Genomic DNA, 18,238 nt, shown 5'->3' on the forward strand with positions numbered 1-18,238 from the left:
ACTTTTAAAAATGGGAAGGCTATGGCCTCCCACTTTTTACCAGCCGTATGGGTGAGCGATGGGGGAGAGGAGTGAGTGTCGGGGCAGGGTCTTGGGGGGGAAGGTAGCATGAAGGCAGGGCCTCAGGGGAACGGGAGGAGTGTGGGGGGGGATTCAGGGGGAAGAGGCAGTGCAGGGTGCAGGACTATGGTTCAGGCACCGGTGGCCCAGACACACTCTTCTGGAGCTTCTGCCCACAGTCCAAGCCCGAGTCCGCTGGCACAGGCCAGCCGCAGGTTTTCCTTTGCTGTGTAGACATACCCTCACTTAAATTTCAGCATCTGTGTAAGTCATTGCAGAACTGTGGCTGTGATTAGCATAATAGAAACCCTTAAAAATAGTGTGACATGGCAACTAAAAAGCCTAATTCAGCTGCATGGCAAAGCAGCATCTAATGGAACAGTGCCTCTCTATTTGACTGTGGTGAATTGCCCCTGGAATATTTCATTTAGTTCTGGTACAGTTCCATTTGTAATACAGAGAGACCCGAAAACACATTTTGATTAAAAACTGGTTAACACGGGTTGACCCCATTGACGATAGCTGGGCAATTATAGTTCGGGCCCCTCTGTAGCTATAAGATTAGGCCACCATTGAATTTGACAGACTTGGTTGTTTTTCTAACAGAAACAGGGCGAACGATAATTGGGGAGCTGGAGCAGGAAACCTAATTTGGTCCTAAAAACCAGCCAACGTGGGGACTGGAAACCATCTATAAATATTGGAAGGATGTGAGGAGGCGAATGCCTCAGGTGGTAGAAGGGAGAGTAATTAGAAGTAAAGTCTTCCTGACAGTGTGGCCCAGATTGGTAAAGGTATTTAGGGGTAAGAGCCTAAATATCATGTTCAAAAGGTATTTAGGCACTTAGGAGTCTATCCCATTGTCGATGGAATTTAGAGTCCTAAGCACCTAAATCCCTTTTGAACATGATATTTAGGCTTCTAACTCAGTTAGGTGTTGTGATGCTGAGCACAGCAGTGCCTAATTGGCTTTTAATAATCTGGGCCTAAAACAGGTTGGGGAATAATCTCCCTCAGAAAGTGATGAAAGCCTCATCAGCAGAATATTTAATAAGTGACTGGACAAAGCGCTAGTAAATGCAAGGAAACAATCCTGCATTAGCAGGGCGTTTAGCTGGTTGCTCTAATAGGTATTTCTATGATTCCAAGTAGAGCTGTCCACTTCCAGATTTTGGGAGGTTTGAATCCAGCTCTGATCTGAGATCTATGCTTCCTGGCTTGGCCCCATTTCTAAGTCTAGGGTTAGAAACTGATAGTGAATGTTTTCTGTAAAATGCAATTATAACCCTTTTTGAATGAAGCCAGCATAACCAGAGTAAAATATTGTACGTAAACTGAATAGTCTACAACAGAGTAAACTGAAAGCGAACACACTTGTGAGGTGTTTCTTTGTAGAATCTTCCCATTCTGTTACCCTTTCTCACCCACTGAACGACAGGGCTTTTTGTGATTTTTTAAATGAAACAATCATCACTGTTATCTTGTGGTATTCTCTTAATCACAAACTAAATCGGGCCTTTGAAATCTCTTGCTGTAAGCCTCTGTGCTTGGTTCTAACAGTTGATTCCTACACATGGATCTTGCCCCTTGAACTAAGAAGGACAATGTGGTGGAACAGCCAGAGTTAAAACTGCAAACCTTGCCTGTCCGGATGGCTTAGTGGCTATGGAGGAGGCAACACTGCTTCCATGCGGGAGGCCCAGGGCTTGGGAGCCGGCTCCTGGGGCTGGGGGCCCCTCAGAGGGAACACTACTCTGCTCAGAGGAAAGTGCAGCTTTCACCGCCTGCCCCCCTCCCTCTCGCAGCTGCTGCCTTGGGGAACTGGCCTTGCAGCCTTGGTGCAGGAGGCCGCCTTTCCTTCCAAGCCACAAGGGTGACTGCAGCTGCGTGTGCTCAAGTAAGTGGGGAGGAATAGGGGGGGAGGAACTATGTACAATTAGTCCGCCCCGTAGGGAAAAACGCTGCTGAAATCCTTGTGTCCCCAGGCTAGGACTGGCCCTGTGTTCTGGGACCATGAGGCGCACATGGTCTACACTCTGCTCTCTTGTAGGGAAGGATGAGGGAGAAACCTCAGCGTGGACAACTCTCCTGCAAAGAAAAGAAAATAATTAACAAGCAGGCTTTTAACTGATCTTTAGAATAGTGCACACTTTTTTTTAGCAGCCACAATTTCTTGAAAAATTCTCCTAAGGGGACTCAGATATACGTAGACACACACACATACACCCTGATACATGGGCATGTACACGCTCACAAGTGCACAGACTGAGGCACAGACAGGTACAGAAGTTAGCCAAATAAAAATATTACCTCAGCTACTTTGTGTCTCTCATTTCGTGGGACAAACAGAGCTATAACAACACTGCAAACACACCTCCAGAAACATATACACACTGTCACAGTCAGGACACACCCCCTCATACACTGGTTCTCACATACACACAATTCCAGTATTGGGTTTAAAGGAGCTACTCAGAGATCAGTCATTTGTGCATCAATAATAATGCAACGCTTTGGGGGTGGGGGGTGGGGGGGCAGCGAGTGAAAACATTTTTGCAGCCCTTTGCCTTCCAGTTTGCGGCTGGAAAAGACAGATGCTGAAATAGCTTTGCGGATCCCTTGAATAAAGTCAGGATGCAATTATGCAAAAGTCTATGATCATGTACCCACAGATGTTGTAGGTAGCGACACATTGGAATGAAATTGCGCCTTCTTGTCAAGGCGGGGGACGGGCTGGGGAGACATTTGTTAACTCTTTCTTCGAGTGGGGGTGGGGTGGGGTGGCGGATGCTCCTGGCGCAGACCCCTGCCATGGTTGCCTGGAGCCCCGCTCCTTTTGTAGCTCGTCTCCTCTTTCACACGCGGACACATGTCCTTTTTTCTCTCCCCTGGCTCGGCTCTTCAGGTGGCGATCAATTAACAGCCTCCTGCCGAGGTGTGAGACTTGTCCCCTGCACTCCAGCATTGGCTACACGTGACACTCGCCTCTCGCTTCAGCCCCGGTGCCTCTGAATGACTCGCCTTCACTTTGCACCTCTGGGCTGCTGCATCCCGGGGCTGCAGACAACACGGGCAGCTGGTACCTGCGAGAGGGACTCGCATTAATCCGCACCTTTTTCACACGGCCCTAATCCCATTAGCACACCTGAAATAATAGCGTCGGTGACAAATGGCCTCTTGTTGCAGCCATGGCGCGGGCGGGCTGCGCGGAGTATTGCTGCGGCCGGGTGCGGGCTTGTTTCCCTGCAGAGGAGAACGAGACAATAGGGGGAGAGGCGAGCCAGGGGCCCACACCCGAATTCTAGGTGCCGTTCGGACACGCTGGGCGGGAGAAGCGATCGCAAAGCGGGGCCGTTTCGCTCGATGTCCGGAGCGTCTCTGTTGGCTTGTTGTGTTAAGGGGAACAAAGCCCAGCTAGTGACCAGCGAGAGTGATAGAAAGACATTGCCCGCCCCATGGTGTCCCGCCGGCCCCACCGCCAGCCTGCAGGCTCGGGAGCAATCCGGAGTAAGGATGGAAGTTCTCCTCCTTTGGAGACTGGAGTGACCCCGGGTGCCGCTTGAGAGCGATCACGACGCAACGTGTGGAGTAAAGCTGTCTGGGGGAGCTCTTCATAAGAGCTGGGGCGGGGGGGGGAGAGTGTCCACCCAGCAGCGATAGTTCTCACTCATACTCCCCCAGATCACAGGACAGAGAGGCCCCGAGCTGGGGTGTGCTATGGAAAGCGAGGGTCTGTGTAACGCACAAGCCCGCTCACACACATCGGCCGCTGAAGGCAAGAGCCCACGGGCCCCGTTAGCCTGCTCAGCGGGGGCAGGCCTTTGCACGAGGGAGAGGGGAGCCTGAAAGAGACACACAGCCCCCCCAATTCACCCTGCTGGAGAGAGACAAACCGTGGAGCTCGAACGAGAAGAGGATGGTTTAAAAACAAACAGCCTGGGGAGGAGCGGGAAGGCTGCTCCTTGGGGCAGCAGGGTTTGCCTGCGTTTAGCCCGGCATCAAACGGTGCAGCGTCGCAGCAAAACCTAGCAGGAGTGAGGCGGGGGGAGATTTGCCTCTAAATTGGTCACCAGAAAAGCCATCCTCCTTGAAGTTCGAGCTGCTCTGTAACGTTGGCCCATGTCCGGAGTCATTTGTTTTAGATATGCACAACAGCTAGCGTCTGTATGTATTTATTTGGTACGTTATAAACATTTATCCAAACCAATCACTGTAGAAAGTGATCTCTGAGATAATCATTCTTCTAGGTCCCCGCAGGTAAAACTAGTAGTTTGGGGTTGTTGTTGTTGTTGTTGTTTTAAAAAACAAGACCAAGTAGTCACAAAACATTGCCTGATTCGTACAATATGTTAATACATAGCTGAAAATCTTAACAAGGATTTTGTAGTTATTTATGCTTGAGTTTACCTATATGTATTATTTGCAAAATCCCTACTCACTAATGAAAACTAAACATGCAACATCCAAAAAGCTTACATTACTCGCAATTCCTGTTTTAATTATTTAATTGTACCTTATCATCAGTATTATAGGTAATCTGAAATATTTCTGTACTGTATTCGCTAGACAAGCTGAATACCATGAGTTAATCTGAAAGAAATTATATGTTGAATTTGTCTCTAAGCAAACATAGCATTTAAGGTTCTAACAAAATACACTGATTTTGCTATAGTACAACTGAGGTTATGAAATACCAATTTCCCATTGCTAGTGGCTTTAAAATTGTGTTTATTTGTTAATGGATAATTTGAATGAGGCTTGTACTAGTTCACAAACACTTTCATATTGATGTACCAGGGTTGACATACCGTGTTAAACGTTCAATATACGCACAGGTTAATCGCATTTCTATTTTGTCTAGTGTGAAAAAAATATCTTGCATCGCTAATAAAGTTCAAATCTGTATGAAGAGCTTGTCTTTGAATGACAGCACTATATGAGCAGACGAATTCAGAATAAGAACTTTTCACAGTGGAAGTGGGAAACGATTGCAGGCGAATTTCAAACTCTCTTCCACTTCTGCAAGTGACTGCAAAGCAAGATACCTATAGCTCTTGGTCTAATCCAAGTGGTTAAAGGTTTCTTTATAGCTCTGTTTAGCATATTTTAAGGTCTCTCTCTCTCTGTGTGTATGTGTGTATATACAGACACGCATACATGCATATATAAAAACAGCTTATTTAACCAGATTTATGTTCATAATGTTCTAAAACTCACTTTGACTCAGATTTTTTATCTAAATGTACACTGCTGTTTTATTAAATGCAATAAGGATTTTAATTTCAGTAAATCTTTGTGCTAATCATTTCCAAATCCATCTGCAAAAGTCAATGTAGCTCTTGCAACATCTCCTTTGCTTGACTTTTTAAAACAGCTTCCTATATAGGCTAAAGAACAGAGAACCAAAAGTGTTTACTGAAAATTTAAGAGGAAATTATCCAACTTCTGCTGCATGTATCTCAGAGCATCCGACAGGGAGCTCCCGTAGCACTTTTACAGGCAGATGATTACGAAATGAAAGCAGTAACGTGCATGGTTTTTAATCCCTTGCAATCCTAAGAAATAATGCACTACTCACCTAAATGCCCATATCTCCCTCTCTTCCCCCCCCCAACAATTTTAATTAGTTTTAAATGTAATTTGCTCTCCTTTGGTACTAGTCTGTGGACCTCGGTGTTGCTTAGAAGTGAAATGATTTCTTTTACATTGGGACAAGCTACAGAACTTTAATTCATAATAATTCTAAAACTGAAGCATTAAACCATTTACCAATATTTATCCTCATTTTTTCTATCACTCACATTTATCTAAATGTTTAAGACCGTCTCACACATATAAACTCAAACCGTCTTTCTGAGGTCACCCTTAATGCAATTGATTGAGTGTAGTTCATGAGACAATAAAATCTTGAGCCGTTAAAACTGGAGTATAAAAGTTTTTTATATAGAAAAATGTAACTTAATCTATAGATCTCGGTTTCAGGGCCACTTTTCTTTCCCTCATCTTCAATTTTGACGCCACGCCCCTCCAAATAGACTTACCATCCTCTCCGAAAATGTACTTTTATCCAAAAGAAAGTTTAAGTAAATTATGGCTGTAGTTTTTTCATTGTCCAGTAGACGGCACAAAAGCTCAAGTCTTCAAATGCAAAACAATCGACCAGATTATTTTTAATTAAACAACTAGAGTTTTTTTACCCAGCGATTTTGTATTAAGCGAAAAATATAGCAACATAAAAGACAAAGCGACGAGTCTTTGAAATAGAGTTATAGTAAACAAAAGTTAGGCAGCTAAACAAAATACTACTACTAATAACTCAAATAAGAAATAACTGATCATCCAAAACATAATTGTGGACTTGTGACAGATTGTAATTGAAAATACACCAGATTGATTTGTAGCTACTTAACATTAACTATTGTTTGATCCTGTGCAAATATAATATTGTGAAGTGGATCTTTTTACTTTTCACAAATGGACATTTTGTGACTTCAGACTTTCATTCTATCATGTTTAATTGTAATGTGAATGTTAAAATACTAACTTACGGTATAACAGAGGCTAAAACAGATCAGACTTATTCCTAATGCTCTTTGGAATCCGTCACTACAGTCGAGTTTTATAAATAAGGAATGCTTACATCTAGATCTAAGTGCGACTTTTCTGAAATCTAAAACCCTTTGTAATTTTACACATTTTTGTTTCTGAAAGGTTCCTGTGTTGCTTTCACTCCACATTCACTAGTTATGCAGAAGTTTAAGTGACAAAAGCCAAGGCTAGTAACTCATTTCTCAGTTAATTTATTAAAAATTTATAGCAGTGTTTAGAAAGTTTTAAGTCAACCGTAAATTTTATTATGAATATTTTATTAAGCCCTCCATTTAATTAATAAAAGACCTCTATAATTTCTGAAAATGTCAGAACTGGTAATTATGTTAAATAGTGTAGTGCCCCCCTCCTTCATTTTACTCCTCCCCTCAAGTTCCCTGCTATTCTAAAGATTTGAAATAGAAAAGTCTAATGAAATCAGTTCTTTCCTTTGCAAAGTGCATTTCTAACATTATTCATTCAGACTGTTTACTGAATACAGTGACTTAACTATTTTGTCTGTGACTGTTGGATAGCACAAGCTGACCTCTGGTTGACTCCTGAACTGGACCAGGCGTTCTTTGTTTTCTGAAGCAGAATCCAGTAAACAAACCTCTAGCTCCATGCACCATAGTTTTACTTGCATATGGGCACTTGATTCACATCTTCACTTAATCCCCTCCAGTTAACCTCCTTTTATTATCACCTTTTCAGATTTTGCCCTTTAATAGATCTTTAAATAGTTCTTCACCTTTCTCACAGCCATTCATTAGGCTTTGACTTTTTGGTATCTTTACTCATATCACTGGAAACTCTTATCTGCCACATTCCTTTATTATCTCTCTACTGCATTTAAAATCTGTTTTCTTCGGGGATTTTGTCCTTATCTGAATTTTTAAATGTAAATATTAATGGGGAAGGAGTATATATTGTTGCTGATTTTTTTCCAACTCCAAGCCCCTTCCCATCAAACTATAAAAAGCCATCAGAAAACTAGTACACATTTTAATGTTACTAGTTAAGATTAATTATGTCCTTAAGCTAGGAAATTCAGACTGATTTAAAGTCTTATTTATTATATGATAAGCAAATATATACAAATTCCACTAAATGGAGGACTTTCTTCATCATTTTGCTCTGAATCATCATCTGAACTTTGAGACCTCTCCTTCTAACTCATGTGAAAGGCCTTCGCTTATACAAGTTCAAATTGCAAACTTCTGAGGTGAAGAATAAGTAAAATGATTATCGGTGTAGCATCCCAGAAGTAGTGCATACAAGGCTCCAAAGCAAAACACGTCATCTTAAATGCTAAATCTGTTCAACACTGTTATAAGGAAAAAGCGAACATCAGATCTACATCCAGTACGCACTTCTGCCTATTTTCTGTCTAATTGCACATTTCGCTGTAAAATTCAAGGGAAGCCCACGGTTTCTTTTTCATAGTACAATGGCAAGTGTAAATGCGTTCCTGCAATAAATAGCAATCAGATCCCTAATTTTGGCAAAAATAATAGCTACATTTCCTAAAAAGGCAGTAGTTGGGAATGTGTGCGTCGCTGTAGTCACAGAACACATAAACGTCGTTGGTAGTTTACTGAGATAGTGTGGAACTGTCCGTTTACTTTTCCCTTTTAATAGATGATTAATTGCTGCCTGGTTAGTCTTTTTATGGCCAGTAGATTGCAACTCGAGACGTCCTCAGTGCAATTTCTCGCAGCAAGCCCCAACAGTAATAACTGTTTGCTAATTGTAAAATCCTTATCCAGAATGAGGTTTGGGCAAACAATTTGTACTACTGTAATTACATTGTAAAAGTGTTCTAGCCCCGATTGTTCTGAATTATTCTCATAAAGGCCTGGTAGTGACGCTAGATTTAAGATTTAAAGCTTTTTTATTTTTAAGAGGGATTGCATTTCTGGGATTTAAATTGTATCCTCCTTTGGAAGGAACCTGTAAAACAGGGATTCGCTTCTGAATTCAGTCTCTGAGTTAAATAAATATAGAAATCAGACATAAGTCTGGTAAGAGCACAACAAATACTTCCCAATACTGAGAAGAGGAAGGGTTAGGGTATTAAAATGGTCTTACCTGAAGTCATCGCTGGCATAGAAGGTTTGTCCTACAGCAAAGGGAGGAAAATCGAAACTGGTTTTCTTGAGGTTTGAAATGTCGCGGAAAGAGATGGACTAAAGAGTACCTACACGCTTCAAATTGTTCTGATCTGTCTCCTCCAGGAGACCCTCAGAGCTCTTAAAAAGCAGTTTTACCCTAGTGCATTTCACAGTAATTTCTATTTTGTAGATTTTACTCGGATAACCCGCCCCATGCAGCTCATTTAAGGATCGTTGAGCCTTATGTATGATTATTTTATTGTTTGATTTGGCACTTTTTTCCCCACCCCACTGAACTGATCTGATCGATGACAGATCTTTCCTTTCTGAGACAAATTTGAAACACCTAGCCGGCGGATCATTTGAATAATCACACAGGTAGAATATGAAACAACTGCACTCTCCTGCAGAGAAAAGAGATGGTTTAGGGAATACTAGAGCTCTCTCAATGGCAATCCTTATAAAAATACTGTTTTATTTTGCATCGTCGCTGCAATTACAGCTTCAGAAAAGTCTTTGGCTTTTTTAAAAGTGAGTTTAAATCTGTTTTGCCCCCTAAAATATACTTTAAGAGAATATTTAGGTCGCAGGCAGGGATTATGTTGATGCTGGGAATTCTGTCTGCTAACAGTACATTTCAGACTTTGGCCTGGCAGAAATCGTATGTGATTTATCTCTGCTTAAGACTTACTGCCTGAGCATCCCAAAAGCAAACATAAAATTGCCATAATAATAAATCATAAGCGTGGAGTTCTTTTTTTAAAAAAATCTAGAAATGGAAAGAAATCAGAATATTTCATGGCAAACACTAATGAGGGGACCACTTCTTAGTGATCGCTCTTACTATTTCAGGTTTTGCTGTCACGTCAAAAGTTGCAGCTGTAATGCCACAGGAGAAAGTGATCTTCTTTATCCAAAACAATCAAAGGTACGATCATTACATGACGTGTATGGACCACGGCATGCAGGGAACACTACTGAAGATGCCTCGGGTTCACAAACTTGTGTATTGTAAACAATAAACGCTGGCACTGAATGCTTTGCTGTGTCAGTATAATCTGTCAGCCTGCTGAGTTCACATATCAAGCTCCGTAACATCGTGTTGACATAAATATGTCGTATCGTAACTTTTTTAGTTAAAAGTTTTTAAAAATACTTTTCTCTGCCTCTCTCTCTCTCTCTATATATATATATAGCGAGAGAGAGAGAGTGACGGGTATCTTTTATTCCCCTTGCAGGGTCTGTTTATGTCTGCCTCTAGGCAGCAAGCGCAGCTTGTACTATGGGTAAGCAGAACAAGTGAGCAATCTTTCTGCTTTGGAGAACTTAGCCTCTCTGTTCCGAGGGAGAGTTTTTTGGCACTCCCCGCAGATCGAAGCTCCCTGCTGATCGATTATTTGATAATTGATTTTCCCCTCCACCAATGCACGGCTGGCTTTCGAAGACAAGCTCCTGATTGGACTGCGGCTCCTCCACTGCTGCCTACTGAGATTTGGGTGAGCTCATTTTCCAACATACCGCAGGGGGAGTTTTCTGAGGGACTTGGAGCTTAGGGGGTGGGGGGAGAGAAAAAACCCCTTCTCACGGATCTCTGCCCTGAAAGATGTTGCATTTTTGAATCAACTAATGTCTGTGTGGAACATCTGCTCATAGTTACACGGGCACCGAATAAGTTCTAGCAAATAAGCCCGGCTCATCCGAAGTGGGTTTTGGTCCTTTCGTTCTAATGCTCAACTTCGCTCTAATAGATTTACTTTCGTTGCTGGGAGTTAGTTGGGGAAAAAAAGACTGTTTGTTCTGAATACAAAAAAGGATGAAAGTCTTGCGGTTGGGGGGGAGGGACTGCTGATCCTTTAGCGCGCTGCCGTGTAGCGAGGGTGTAAATACAAAGTAACCATTGCTATTAGACAAAGGAAATGGCCATTAAACTCAGAGACGGGTAGGCAGAGCGGCGTGGATTGCTGCGTATGACATTAGCTGAGCGCGAGAGAAGAGAGAGAGAAAATGTATCAGACAGCACTCCTGGGGTCTGTCTTCCTGCCCTTGATCTTGCCAATCACTTCAGTAATAGCACTCGCAAGCAAAACAAGCCAGTGTCCAGACGCAGGTGCTCAGGACCATCTCCTAGTTTTGCTCGGACACTTAGAAACGCTGGCGTACTAGCTGTGCTTGCAGGGCTCTGGGAAGAAGGATGGATGTTGTATCTGTAACCATTGCTTCCCTCTTCTTCACATAACTCAAGTGAGCGATCTCAGAGCTTTTGCAAAGGCTGCAAACAATTACCCAAAGCATTCGGTGTGAAAAGGGGACAGAAACAAATCCTGCCCCCTACAAAACAAAACCCCCCAGCCCTGCAATACCCCGTAATTTGGCCGGCAGCAATAAACTCTACTTACAGGGAGCTCTTAAAATAGCTAATAGCCCAGCCAGACACCAGAATTAGAATCTATTTTAGTAACTGTAACCCCCGTGTGTGTGTGTGTGTTGTTAATTGAACGCTTCTGTGGCTCGCACAGCCTCGTTGCTTGCATCTCACCCAACCCACCCCTGCGCTGGGAGCCGAGTTGATGCAGCCCAGTGCATTGTGTAAGACGCGACCTGTTATGGCCACCACTACTTCCGGGTTCCAGCATTCTGGTCCAAATCCACCTCTCCGCCTGTGCAACACACACTTTACACACGCACGGGGGACTTGCAGCAGGCAGCATCGATCGTGGCTCCTTTAAGACAAACTCAGACAGACATTTTTAACCCTCTTCCTCTAGCCTCTCCCGCTGCAAAGGGGGAAAGGGAACGCGCGAGCGAGATCTGATTAGGAATTAGGACTGATTCAAGAACAAGCCAGCGCTTAGACCTCCATGCATTTGAATATTAACATTTGAGGTGTCCAGAGCACTGGAAGTACACACAGCGGATCATCATCATTCATTCACCACCTTGACAACCTCGCCTTTGATTGACAGCTGGAGTGGCAAAAAGCCATGAGACTTGGTAGTTGGGTTTGAGGGGCACTTTTTTTTTTTTTTAACCAAAAAAAAAAAAAAACTGATTTGGGGAAAGGATATTTGCTTTCTCCCCGCTGCTGTCTTGGAAACGAAAGGGGGAGAGTGAGAGAGAGAAAGAAAGAGAAGGAGCGCGAGTCTCTCTCTTTTTTTTTAATGCTGAATTATTGTATCGTTTCTTTGAGATCCAGTAAGCTGAAGATTTTCCTCGATTGCTCACATTGCTGGCGACTCTAAGGGATTTTTGCATTTTGGGGGGTTTGGGGGAGAGTTTGCGTTTGTTTCTTTTCACACTGGCCTTAAAGAGGATATATTAGAAGTTGAAGTAGGAAGGGAGCAAGCCAGGCCGATGGCGCAAAGGGTACGTATTAAAAATGGAATTTAAATGTGAAATAATATTGAAACGTGGCTGACAGAGACGCTGCGAAAAAGTTTTTTCCCACCTCTTCTTTGGCTCAAATCTATATATATATTGTCAATTTCTTGATTCTATCAATTCCTATCACAGACATCTCACTGAAGAGGCAAACTTTCTATAAAGTAATCACATACAGGCATGTAACTGAAAATACAAGTGTATGTATTTATCAGTATTACAGATATACTGCTAAGAATACAATGTCATTTTAAAGTCACCAGTGTCTAAAATATTTAACTAACGTGTCGTTGAACATTTTAATATGTTAGTGATGACATACATCTTCACTTTTCAAAGATAACTTATTAAACTTTAAGTAAACATAACTTTTTGCCATCACAAATGTGCAGTGCTGTAGTCAGACCTTCATTTAAAAATAGTTGCATATTTAAGTAGGCAGAAATAATATGCACATATATTTATTATTACTATTTATTACTATTTTGGATGCAATACTAATTTTTCTAGACTATTCAGATAAATTGAAATGCGATGAAAATATTGTGAGGGACAATTACAATGTAACGAATAGAGTTTTTAAATGAAAAACAACATAAAATTAAGTTTGCTTGCAATAATGTGTGTACTGTCCCTCAAAGTACAGTTTGTAAAAGAAAGTTGCTGTCCTGACAAACTTGCCTTTACTCTTTCAGTTCAAGCAATTGTCAGTGTTTTTTAAAACAACTTATTCACACTTTTGCTTTTAATAGATTAAAAGTGGCAGCTTCCCCTTATCCTTAAATAAAACTTTAACTTTCGGTTCTTAATGTTTAACAAAGAATACACTTAAAATTCAAAACTTTCAGTAGCACATGCACACATCTGCAGCAAATCGACATTAAAGTAGCTTGTACATAATAGCTGTAAACCAAAAATTGACTCTTTTGTTATTAAACTTTGGATAACATCAGATCATTGATACTTGTGTACTTCCCTTCTTAACAGTGGAAAGGTTTAAAACAGGATATCTTAAAATTAATTAAATGTTTTAACTCACGTTTTTCCTCCATATGGGAATTCCAAATGTTCAAATTGTGCTGCAATAATTAGAAAAAGTATCAGCTTTGTTCTTGCATCTAAACTCGTGCTTTACATTTTTGTTAAAGAGAGTTTAGTTTATAATTTAAACATTAGGAAATGCTTTCCACTGGGACAATTTACACACAGAGACACACAGAGAAATACCTTAAACCAGGAGCCTGTATTAATTCACGTGTTAATAATAGGTGTCCTCATTTTAACTTTTGCTGTGGAGACATATTGAAGCAGGCAACTTTTCAGCAACGTGTTTATTTTGAGCGTCACTCCAAAGCAACCTACGCTGCGTTTACCTACTTCCCTCCACAAGGATGCTTTTCAAGGATCCAGAATTAATCCGTTTTGAGGGCCTATTGGGGAAATGTATTTTTACAGATCTTCACCCTCTCCCCTCTTTTTTGTTTTTGTTTTTTTTTTTTGTTTTGTTTTTTTTGGTCCTGTTTATTTTAAATTCATAGATTTAGCACTGCCCAATTCCATGTGCTGGACCTTCACCAAGTGAAAGACTCTGGAACGGCTTTCCCCGTTCTAACCTCCGGTTACGACTGGCCTTCTGACCCTTTTTTCTTTGTCTGTCATGCAGTACGACGATTTACCCCATTACGGTGGGATGGATGGAGTAGGGATCCCCACCACCATGTATGGGGATCCTCACGCCGCCAGATCCATGCAGCCTGTTCACCATCTGAATCACGGTCCTCCGCTGCATTCTCATCAATACCCGCACACTGCTCACACCAACGCCATGCCTCCCAGTATGGGCTCCTCTGTCAATGACGCTTTAAAGAGAGATAAAGATGCCATTTATGGGTAGGTAAAGCTGGCATCGGGTTTATTAGTTAAGATATGATTATTCCCTTATTTCCCTAGCTGACGAAGGCAGAAGTAAAAGCCATTGAACCTCAGATTGTAGGTAAATTCTCGTGACCCGGGCTTCCATTATAATTGCATGCAAATTTTAGGGTGGATTTAAAGTTTTCTTTGCATCACATTATGCTCGGCATATGAGTCTCCAATAAAGAAGATTTACTTTCCATGAGGCTTGAAACGGATAAACGTTATCCATAGGTAGTATTCAGTTCAAATATTATAACTTGCCTAATTTGTGTGTGTGTGTGTGTGTCTGTGTGTGTGTGTGTACACGGAAAGATACTTGGTTGCATAAACCTACACTCCTATGTGGTTTTGATCACAACTTTTAAATATAAAAGACTGCTAAACTGTGAGCTTAAGGAAAATTAGTCATTAGTGTTGTGATCAAAAGGAAAGATTTCCGTGGTACAACCTGTTTTGGGAGGTAAATATTTTGGAAGAGTTTAGAAAGAATACCTTGAACTGTTCCATTCTGAATAAAACTTTTTAGCTTTGTTAATATATAACGCTGTATTAAGTAGAAACCTTCGGGGTTGTTTCTTTGAGCTGTGCTCTGTTTTGTAGCAGCGTTTGAGGCATCTCAATGCGGCAACTTATAAAATAGTTTCTAGGCCATTGCATTTGGAACTGATGTGTTACGTTGCTCTGTGGATATCTTTAAAAACAGTTCGCGCATATTAAGTTGAAGTGAACTTTAAGATCCAGTCCCCCCATCTCGCTGAGAACAGCGAGCTTTGAAGCAAAACCATCCCATCGTCCAGTTTCTTTATCTCATTATCACAAATCTGTAGGATTGGTTTAAACTCCATTCCGGATTCTCTGGAATAGTTATGAAACCCGGAAATGGAACGCATTTTGTAATAAAATAAAATATTACATTTTCAGTTGAGCTTTTATAGCTAGTAAATGACTTGAAACTTCTCCTTAAGAGTTACTCCAGCTAGCAAAAATCAAAGCACTTGGCTTATACATTTCTAAGGTCGGTATCATGGTGCAATAGTATACAGCAAAAAGAGGGGTGAGCAGCGCCTCTATTGAGTAACTTGCGGGGAGGGAAAGTAGGGGGGGTGATGACCCAAATAAAAGCGTGTTCTGCCAACTGAAGTGAATGTAAATGGATCGCTGGAGCTACCCGAATTGGGGCAACTCACTGGCAGTTTGGCTGGGCTTCGAAGTTAACAGCTCTCATTTTGAACATTATCATTACCGATGCCAAGGGAGATTTGCAGGTTCCACACCCGAGTCCAAAAAGCTGGGGTTTGCTTGGGTTGTTTTGTTTTGTTTTTTTAATCCAGAAAGTCCGCAACTTGAAGGGGAGCGAAACAAAAATACTACTAATAATAATTAAAAAAAAAAAGGAAAGGAAAGTTAATTCAAAATGGCTGCTGGAACCGCTTTGGTTTTATTCATAGCAAATGTTAACAATTTCTCTGGCCAGATATGCTGAAGCGATCATCAGATACAGTCCATGGCTCAGGGCCTTCGACTTCAGGTCTCTCGGTTGAAGGGTAGGTGAGCTATGATTGGGGGAGGGGTGCAGCTGGGGTGGTGGTAGTGGGCTTGCTAAAAGATCACCTTGGTTGTTTCTCCCACACTTATTCTGGGACTAACCATTGTCTTGTTTGTGACTATTGTATTTTCTTTCAGACACCCCCTGTTCCCTCTTTTAGCACTGATTTTTGAGAAATGTGAATTAGCTACATGCACTCCCCGGGAGCCCGGGGTAGCGGGAGGCGATGTTTGCTCCTCAGAGTCTTTCAATGAAGACATAGCAGTGTTCGCCAAACAGGTCAGCAAAACCGTACTGGGGGAAAATACCTCTAACATAACAAGAAAACAAGTCTCCGTTAAAAAAAAAAAAACATTCATAGCCTCCCCTTCTATACTGCCAGAAATAAATCAATACAGTCTCGATTGTACCAGCTCAATAAATAAATAAAGAATATATATATTTTTAAACTTTGATTGTAGGGATGTGCAGCTCACACAAGATGGAGAGTAGCTAGATAGATGTAACTAATAATAAGGTCTGTGGGTATTTTCAGTGCATTTGATTCATTTGTTTAAGTGTTTATATGATGTACTAAATCTAACAGTCAGAGCTTTGAAGGAAAGGTTACATAATGGACCCGACAGTGTAATGAAGCAAGAAATAATAACGTCTGCTTTTTCTTTTTCCATATTTCAAATCTTTTTTTCCTCCCCTTTCTTATATTTAGATCCGAGCAGAAAAACCCCTATTTTCCTCTAATCCTGAACTGGATAACTTGGTAAGAGTTAACAGCGCTCCCTTTTTATTTCTCTGCCCTCTGGAGAGAGATGGTTCTAGGCTTTGACAAGGATTTGGGGCTGTAAATGGAAATTTTCTCGCGTGGATCTTTTTAATTACAAGCAATCCAGCGTGGTAATTCCCTGTTAAGTAAAATCACATAACGAGGTACATAAAGAAAGCCCCATCCAAATGAGAGTTTGGGGTCTTTGTGGCAGACTTGGCTGCCTAAGCAGTGCATGGTTTTATCTACGAATGTGTCAGTGTATTTGAGGTCTCCACATATCCCCCCGCACCTTTAAAATAGCTTTTATGGGAAATGTAAACAGTGACTATGGATAGAGATGAATAGTTTAAGTAACCGACCTAAAATGAAGTCAAGTTTTTTTTTTTAAGGATAAACAAATACTTTGCCTGTGCATTAGGGATATTTTCTCCTAGTTTGCAAAGCGAGGGTCCAACGATGGTGCAATAGATTGCACTTTTTGAAGGAAATGTTTACGATCCGTATAATTTAGCTACTTCATTGCAATAGAATTTTTTGTTAACTCTAGCTCGCTTCTTGTTAAACAGCGTACAAAGCCACTGCTATTAAGTTTTAGTGTTATTGCCATAAATCAAAACAACTTTTTTATTTACTACTACTACTACTAAAAAAGTGAAGTTATAGACTACAGCAGGGGCAGCTATGGGGATATACCGAAACTCAGGAATGAGATAGATGCTCGTGTTGTTTGTGTCTTTGCAGATGATTCAAGCCATACAAGTATTAAGGTTTCATCTATTGGAATTAGAGAAGGTAATTTTTTTCTCCCTTCCTCCTACGTTTCAGTATTGCTGAAGTTCAAGCTTCTGGTAAATTTGCATAAATGTCTTTCTGTCTGGTAATTAGTGTCAAGACCAATCTTAGCGTCCATTTCTCTTCGCAGTTTAATTACAATTTCAGCCTCTAAAACCGGGCTCACAAACGACCCGGCCTTGTGTTCATGTTAATACCTTGCTGGCTTTGTATAAATAGCCGTAGTTCTGTGTATTGCAGACGATATTCTGAATGTTGTTTGCTTGTTTGTTTATTTCAGCCACGCCTCGGAGATTGATTGTTTTTGGTGAAGGTGCTTTGTTTAGTTTCAGTTAGTTTGGTCGAGATTTTTTAAAAGACCCATCTGCAGGTCACAATCAGGGCACAGATTGTCCTGTAACATTTTGCAGAGACAAAGCAGAGTTGATAGTTGTGTCAGTTTCTTGATTCTGTGAATGCTGTACACCTCTAAGCTAAGAGAGAATATGCAGCTAAGAGAGAATATGTTTCCCTCCCTATTCTGGAAATCTCAGCAATAATAATAATAATTAATAGCAATATGAACGCAATGTAATTCAAACTAACATTCAGTTGAACGCACGTTCAGGTTTCCAGTGGATTTTTATATGTAATTGATAGCTGGCCTACAAGAGGATCTCCTTTCTCCAAAAAATAAACATTTAGAGAGGTTTTTAAATGGTTGAAAAGTTTCTTTAGAACCCTCAGCCATTTTATCTAACCATCACAGGCAGGTTGTTTTCACTCTACATGAAAGTTGTGAAAATATGCCCATTAATAGTGGAAACTCAAGAACAAATATATTACAGTGATTTGGGGTTTAAGATCATGGATGCCTATAATGTATTTCAGTATAGTGCATCCAGTTGTTGTTTTTTTAAAATCCCTTTCTCTCTTCATACTATTTGGAAAGGTTTTATGATGAAATAACTGGTTGAAATTAAATAGTTTACCTTAAATGTCACCCATGCAGGTCACCTCTCTCATGGCCACAGCTCCGGGAGCAGATGAATTTAACACGGGTGTTGAATATGTTGTAGCCTGTGAATCATCTTGTCA

The 18,238-nt window shown here is 41.1% G+C and overlaps 1 protein-coding gene and 1 long non-coding RNA gene across 5 annotated transcripts in view; one reads left to right on the forward strand and one right to left on the reverse strand.

Moving 5' to 3' along the window:
• Positions 1-1,948: 1,948 nt before the first annotated feature.
• Positions 1,949-13,797, reverse strand: LOC128833756 (uncharacterized). The gene is made up of 3 exons (XR_008444329.1): positions 13,368-13,797; positions 13,180-13,219; positions 1,949-2,148 (listed from the first exon to the last, which is right to left on the reverse strand). It is a non-coding gene; the product is annotated as an uncharacterized LOC128833756 (long non-coding RNA).
• Positions 11,401-18,238, forward strand: part of MEIS1 (Meis homeobox 1) — a 128,847-nt gene continuing 122,009 nt past the window's right edge. For 3 of the 4 annotated variants that reach the window (XM_054021875.1, XM_054021877.1, XM_054021878.1), the window contains exons 1-5: positions 11,401-12,125; positions 13,804-14,030; positions 15,741-15,882; positions 16,313-16,363; positions 17,111-17,161. In XM_054021875.1, coding sequence (XP_053877850.1) covers positions 12,114-12,125; positions 13,804-14,030; positions 15,741-15,882; positions 16,313-16,363; positions 17,111-17,161 — 483 coding nt within the window. In that variant the 5' untranslated portion in view covers positions 11,401-12,113. Of the gene's footprint in view, positions 12,126-13,803; positions 14,031-14,867; positions 15,602-15,740; positions 15,883-16,312; positions 16,364-17,110; positions 17,162-18,238 lie in introns of those variants that run through there. The other variant, XM_054021876.1, reaches the window with a different exon arrangement.

This window comes from Malaclemys terrapin, chromosome 3 (assembly GCF_027887155.1).
Source record: "Malaclemys terrapin pileata isolate rMalTer1 chromosome 3, rMalTer1.hap1, whole genome shotgun sequence".
In the NCBI taxonomy this organism is placed as follows: Eukaryota; Metazoa; Chordata; order Testudines; family Emydidae; genus Malaclemys; species Malaclemys terrapin.